Source organism: Penaeus vannamei, chromosome 6 (assembly GCF_042767895.1).
Source record: "Penaeus vannamei isolate JL-2024 chromosome 6, ASM4276789v1, whole genome shotgun sequence".
Lineage (NCBI taxonomy): Eukaryota > Metazoa > Arthropoda > Malacostraca > Decapoda > Penaeidae > Penaeus > Penaeus vannamei.
Window position 1 is genome coordinate 42,601,518 of NC_091554.1, and position 7,500 is coordinate 42,609,017.

Below are 7,500 nucleotides of genomic sequence, written 5' to 3' on the forward strand. Positions count from 1 at the left end.
TCTCTGCTTAACAATTCCCCCTTCTCCTCTCTTCACTTACCAATATATCTATCCATCTATCCATCTATCTATCTATCTATCGCTCCCCTCTGCCCCCGCGCCCCGTCGCCAAAGAACGCTGACGGATGGCGAGCCGCCTCCTCCACGGCAGCCGGGCATTTTGGCATTGTCTCGCCCCGACACCCTCTGCCCTCCATTGTCACGTCCATCACCGCCGTCCCTAGGCCTATGGGGGAAGGGGAGGTGGGGGGGTGAAAGGAGGCGTGATCGAAGAAGAAGGAAACTGATGTATATGGAAGAGTGGGAAGAGGAAGGAAGAAGGAAGGAGGAGGAGTAGGAGGAATTCGTTCGGAAGATGGAGGGCGGCGGGGACGGTCTGTGGCACGGGCGGCGACGGAGACGGATGGGCGGCCGGGCTTGGGCGGAGGACGGAAGGGGGGGGGAGCGGGGGAGGGGGGGAGAGGGTTGTTTCCTTAATGGCTTAATGTTCATCGTTTCCTTATTTTCTCCAAAGACTCTGACGTTGGGAAGGTAATGCGGATCAGAGTTAAGGGATTGGCGGTGTATTCGAATGGCAATACATATGTAAACAGGCAAGTAGACATGCAGACTGATAGAAAGATAGACAAGAGAGAGAGAGAGAGAGAGAGAGAGAGAGAGAGAGAGAGAGAGAGAGAGAGATAGAGAGAGAGAGAGAGAGAGAGAGAGAGAGAGAGAGAGAGAGAGAGAGAGAGAGAGAGAGAGAGAGAGAGAGAGAGAGAGAGAGAGAGAGAGAGAGAATAGGAGAGGAGAGAGAGAGAGAGAAAGAGAGGGGCGTTGGAATGAGGAATGTGGGGAAGAAAAACAGAAGTACACAAAAAAAGAGACAGAGAAACAGATCCAAACAGACAAGCAGAGACGGAGTGACCCTCCCCTACCCCCACCCCACGCTAGACCCTAAAACGTCACCCTACCCCCCCCCTACCCCCACCCCGCGCCCAAACACGCCCACCACGCAGCCAGGCCAAGCACGCCCCCGACGCAGCAACGACGGGCGACAAATCCCTCACAAGCGCCGATCCCCACGCGGTCTGTCGCAGCGCTGTCTCTGTCGGTCAGATTCCCTCGCTGATATCTCACAGCTGACGTCCATCTCTACCCTCCAATCCTTCTTTTTCTTCTCCTTCCCAATTTTTCTCTCCCTTTCCATTTCTGGTGCTTCCTGATTCCTCCCTTCCCTATTCTCCTTCTATCTGCTATCCTTTCCCCTCCATGTACTCCTTCCCATCCTCTCTATTCCTCTTCCCTCCACCTGGTTTCCTTACTCCCTCCCCAACCCCCTTCCCCTTTCCTTCCCCCTTCCTCCTCCTCCACATTCTTCCCTTCCCCTCCTCTCCTACCCTACCCTACCCATCACCTCCCACCTCCTTCCCATCCTCTCCTCTCACCTCCTTCCCCTCCTCTCTTTCCACCCCCTTCCCCTCCTCTCCTCCCACCTCCCTTTCCCTCCCTCACTACCCAAGGGTCAGAGGGTCACTCGGGAAAAAGGTGCCACGGCCTGTAACGAAGTCCCTCTCGACGTCTGGGTTATCTCAAGGACGGAGAACCTGACATCCTCTCTCGAATTGCGTTGTTTGTCTTTTTTCTTCGTTATAGACATCTACGTCGTTGTCTTCATCCTTATCATTATCGTCTACAACATTTATATCATCGCAGTAGTAGTAGAAGCAATGCCAAATAACAGTAAAAACATAAATAATTATCATAATGATAACAACAACAAAAAATATTACCATGGAAGCAACAATACCAAAAATTACCTAAAGGATAACAATAACAAAAATATTACCTTGATAATAACAAAAAAATATATATTACTATAATGATAACAACAAAAATATTACCACGATAACAATGATAACAAAAAATATTCCCATAATGATAACAAAAACAATAATACCAAAAATAAGTAATAAATAATCATTAGTTTTTTTTTAATTCAATATATACCATTTTATCATCATTATCACGATTATCGCTCGAATTAGTATTCACATCATTATATAGGCTTTCACTATTTCACAGTCATTCACAGTCATTTCCCCATAATTCTCAGAATCGTCATCATTGCGATTACTCCATTCTACTTTCTATCGTGGAATGCAAATCCGAAATATTAGGTAATAATAATGATACGTCCGGTGCTAATACTAATGCTTTTGTTGATGATTACTATTACTATCATTACCTTTATAAATATTACTATTACCTTAATTTAATAATTATTGCGATCATTGCCATCACCATCATCATTACTAATTTCTATACTATCACAATTTTCATAAGCATTATCATCAATACTATCACCATAATTACATCTAACATTTCCAACTGAAGTGATAACCATAAACGAAAGACCAAAACAAAAAGAAAAAATCAAAGCCCATCGCATCAAGGTTTCTAATCCTAAGCCTCTTCAAGAACTCCCTATCGACCCGTTGCCCGGAGGAGGATCGAGATCTCCGTCACTTTCCTTATTGCCGCCTCTATATTTCCGCGGGAGAGTTGGTAGCATGCGTAGGATTAATTAGCCTTTCATATTATTCATGGCTGATGAGGGTGGGGGGAGGATGGGGGAAAGGAGAAGAGAAGAGAAGAAAAGAGATTTGGAAGAGAAAGGAAGAGAAGAGAAGCGAAGAGACAAGAAGATAAGAGAAGCGAAGAGAAATGAGAATAATAGAAGAGAAGAGAAGCCAAAGAATAGAGAATTTAACGAGATGTAGGGGAAAGGAGAATAGAAGAGAAGAGAAGTGAAGAGACAAGAAGAGAAGAGAAGCGAAGAGAAGAGAAGTGAAGAGACAAGAAGAGAAAAGAAAATAACAGAAGAGAAGACAAGGCAAAAAACTGAGAATTCCACTCTGTATACTCATTCATTCCAGCTTTCGAGAATTCTCTCTCCCTCTCTCTCTCTCTACTCCATCATTTTTCTCTCTTAATCCTCTCGGCCTCAGCCTCGAAGCATGCCGCAAAGAAGGCACGGAGGAGGAGGAGGAGGAGGCATTGTTTACGTAACTAATTGCTGGCACCTCAAGGCTCGCCAGCCCAGGAGTTCTCGGAAGTGTTGTCTCGAACGCTACCATTCCCGGCTATCATTACGCTCTCGGAGATTAATCGTGTCTTCCTCTCTTTTTCTTTTTCTCTCGATAACGAACGACACTCGGGAGGGATTTTGCCCAAAGGAGGTAGTGAAAAGGAACCCAAAAAAAGAATCTTAATAGAGAAGGTAGAGAAACCGGGACGAAAGGTTTGGAATTTTTATGCAACGTTTCTCTCCGACGATTCGCGAACACGTTTCTTGCGCCCCGAGGGTCTTCGCCGAGTCCTTCCAAGCACTTGTTTTCACTCGACTGTAAAATATTTAATGTTTATTGCAGTGCATTTGAATCACGACGAGAGTGCAAGGTCTTCCAGGCAGTCAGGGCAATTTTCTCGTCAGTTTCCTTTCTCATTTTCTTCACGTCATTTTTTTTCGAAGACCCCGCCACTGTTTCAGAGGATAATCTAAATACCTGTTCTTAAAGTATATATATATATATATATATATATAATTCGTCCTAAAAAAATATATATAAAAGACCTACAGAACATACAAACTTGCAAATATATTCTACTCAGCGCCCTCATTCCTAGGCTTAAATGGACCTCATTCAGCCCACTCACACTGATTTCTCCAAGTCACTCACCCGGTGCATCACGAAACGGCCAAGAAAAGAAAAGAAAAAAAAAAGAAAGAAAACACTCAACAGCATCCAACGAAACCCATCTCTTCATCTCGACTCCCCGATCCGTCTCTTCTCCCCTCCTCCCCTTAAAAAAAAAAAAAAAAAAAAAAAAAACTTCCGACACGCTCCTCATAATCTACCGTGGCGCCATACCCCTATCCTCTGGCCCCCCCCCCACTTCATACCCCTATCCCCTGCCCCTACCCCTATACCCCCCTCAAACCCCACTCTCCTCGCGCCAGTCAAAAGTGACGACGCTAAATAAGTTTATGCATATCAGATTAGCCACTTTAATAGCTGGAGGTCGAGACCGGGAAAGGGTTGGGGTGGAGGGGGGAGGGGAGGAGGGAGGAGGAGAAGGACGACAGGGCGAGAAAGGAGGGAAGGAGGGAGGAGGGAGGGAGGGGAAAGGAGGAGGGCCAAGGCGAGAAAAAAGGGAGGAGGGGCAGGGTGAGCAGGGAGGGGAGAGGTGGGGAGGGGCGTTTCAAAGGGTGGGTTCACGGGAGTGCCAGTGGGTAGAGGGTGACCCACTTACCACTTCTTTAAGGAGCTTCGTGTCAGGGCCAAGGCATCGCATATTCAAACGACAACATAAATTGGCTAATGGCGACGGCATTAGCACTGCACACTCCTCCCGCGGATAAATACGCCGCCCGTATCACGAGACGCGAGGCCTAAATACGTCCAAAATGGCATGAAACGTCCTTTCAAACACCCCGCCTTATCTGTTGCAATGACACGCCCGCCTAATACATCATCGATTCCGCCCCGACTTTCACGTCACGCGGCCGCCATAACCGGGACTAGGAATGTTGCCGTGAAACAAGCGAGCGACGCCGAGCGCGGCGACGACGGGCGAAGGCCGCGGACGCCACGCCGCGCCGCGCCGCCCGTGTGAGGCCCGCAAGGACGGAGATTTTATCCGATCACATCTGACTAATATCGTCGCTCCATCGCGTGGCATCGGTGAAAGGATTAAAGGCGGTGATCGCCGATTGCGCAAGGCGATAGATGGCGCTGTCCGCGGCCATTAAGTGATCATTAACGCTTAAGCACTCCGGGGAGAGCAATTTGCCTTTTGACAAGTCACGGACATGACATATCGACGTCTGGTCTTGCTCAATACCCCGAGTGATACCTAGTTAGTCCCTTGGGATCGTGAAATGAAGAGGCGAGTATTTAAATTAGTATTCTATCTTATTATAATCATGGTCTTAATTATCATCATATGCAAATCATGCACTACTCGGGGGAGGAGGCTACTTTCACTGAATAGAAATCCAGTGGATAAAATTCCGACAAATGAAGACGATCTCAGGTTTCTTTCACTCTCCCTCCTTGTTTAGCCTTTATCTCCTTCCTACTTTCTTACTTAACCCCGTATGTTAGCAATTCCTTCTCGTGTCCCTACTCTTTCTCTCTGTACTCTACTCTTCATCTTCTTTTCTCTTACTACATTTTTTAGCACTTTCTATTCCAAAAAACAGCATGCATCCTTCCTTCCCTCATCTCCCCTGTTTTTATCATACGCTCTCCATTTTTCTCTTTCTTTTTTTTTTGCTCCTCTGTCCCCCTCCACTCTACAGCATATTCCTCCTTCCTTTCCTACTTTTAAACCCGTAATTTCCTTTAATCTCTTTTATCGCCTTTCCCCTCTCCTCTTCAAACATGTAAATATGCCATCTCCATCTTCCTCCTTCCTCTTCCCTCTTCCTATCTCTCTCTAATCCGCCCCTTCATTCCTCCAATCTCTCTCTTCCTCGCCCCTTCCCTCCCTCTTCCCTCCTCCCATCTCTCTCTCCCTCTTCCTTCCTCCTATCTCTCTCTTCCTCGCCCCTTCCCTCCCTCTTCCCTCCTCCCATCTCTCTCTCCCTCTTCCTTCCTCCTATCTCTCTCTTCCTCGCCCCTTCCCTCCCTCTTCCCTCCTCCCATCTCTCTCTCCCTCTTCCTTCCTCCTATCTCTCTCTTCCTCGCCCCTTCCCTCCCTATCTGACTCCAGCCAGAGGACGACACTAAGTGATTGTCGAGGAGGAGTTCTACGATCACTGAGGGTGAGTTGCCGATTATTGTTTGCTTCGCCCATATCCCGTGATTATTTGGCCAGCCCTCGGAGCCATACTAGAGGACGGAGAGATACCCAAGATGTAAGATGGCCAAGACGTAAGATGGCCAAGACGTAAGATGGCCAAGACGTATAGCTGGCCAAGGCATATAGATTGTCAATACATATAGATGGCCAAGACGAACAACTGGCTAAGATGTATATTTGGCCAAGATGTACAGCTGGCCAAGACATATAGATTGTTAATGCATACAGATGGCCAAGACGAACAGATTGCCAAGATGTATAGATGGCCAAGGCGTACAGATGGCCAAGACGGATCGATAGCCAAGACGTGGCCAGCAAACAAAGGGCCGATAATCATATCTGCTGATGGCCATTCCTCCCAAAAATAAGAAGATAATGAACAGACGAAAAACAAATAAACAAATAAATAAATCCGTTACGTGTATCAAGCGTTTACGTATGCAAATCAACCGCCCTATATGGACATATCAATAATGATACAGCCTATCTTTAGAAGTAGTTTTTCCACTTTTAACATTCTCACATCTATTTCACAGTACGTATATAACATTTCTTCAGTAGAGTTGCCACCCCCCCTGAACTTCACTTTTTTATAAGTATGACCCTTATGGCAATCCTATAATGAGATGCCAAGGCTAAAAAGCGAGCACTCACAAGGGGGTGTCGCGTGTTGTCGTCTTGTCACACCGCGGGGGGGGGGGGTGTAGACGGGGGGGGGGGGGGGCGACACACTTCTTGCTATTGGCCATAAACTCTCCGCCTTGTCTGCTTTCCTCAAGTGCCTCTCCCATGGCCGCCCGTCTCGCCTCATCCTTCGGGGTTTCACAGAAGCGGCGCGCGCAATTTCCCCTTTAAAATAAGCCATCGCCGGCGCGCGTTCCCCCCTGATTTATCGTCGTTTTATTAGCTTTACAATCGTGATCACCATTCGCCGCGTCCCCTCCGACCGCCGCGCGTAAATCAAGCCGCCGATTTCTCCTGCGAGCGGAGTTATTGCCCGCGCCATATACGCTCGTCGCCGGTGAAAAACAAATGGAAACGTCAAATAATGAACAAGGAGGCAAAGGTTGATTGTTATTCGTCTCCCGCTGCGAGGTGCGAAGGCGGGGCCGGCCGGGTTGTGTTCGCGGCCGCCAGGGGGCCGATCATGACATCACCTGTGCACGCGGCGTGACTGAAGCGAAGCGAGCCTCGTGCACAGCCGTGGCCTCTCGCGGATTTCTGCCTTCGAAGAACGAGAACAAGAGTGTCCTCTGCGGCGCAAACACGACCTTCAAGATGAAAGCGGGAAGAGAGAGACAGGGAGAAGAAGGAAGGAGGAAAATTACCATACGAGGCTCCGAGGCGTCCCTCGTGGTAGCCCCTCGCGGTGTGATGTCTCCGGGTGACCAATTTTCCGCCGACATTTGTCACGCCCAACGACAGGCTGGATTGAAATGTAAATAGCTGCGAGGCGAGCGGGCGGCGCGCACGCGAAAGCCCGACGCGTCAACTCCACTTCCCCCTCCGTACGCCCGGGAGTACTCGGCGTCCATTCACAAAAACGCCGTAAATAACTCCGGCTCCGAGAATTCCGCCGAACGGATTTACGAGCGCCGCGTGATGGACGCACGGCGGATAAGCGAGCGAACGGACAACGAGTGTGCATAA

The 7,500-nt window shown here is 48.3% G+C and overlaps 1 protein-coding gene across 1 annotated transcript in view; it reads right to left on the bottom strand.

The window, feature by feature from the left end:
• Positions 1–7,256, bottom strand: part of LOC113800590 (ankyrin repeat and BTB/POZ domain-containing protein 2) — a 25,733-nt gene extending 18,477 nt beyond the window's left edge. The window contains exons 1-2 of the mRNA XM_070122475.1: positions 7,179–7,256; positions 5,756–5,879 (exon numbers count right to left, since the gene is read on the bottom strand). Of these exons, the coding sequence (XP_069978576.1) occupies positions 5,756–5,879; positions 7,179–7,256 (202 nt within the window). The remainder of the gene's footprint in view (positions 1–5,755; positions 5,880–7,178) is intronic.
• Positions 7,257–7,500: the final 244 nt, after the last annotated feature.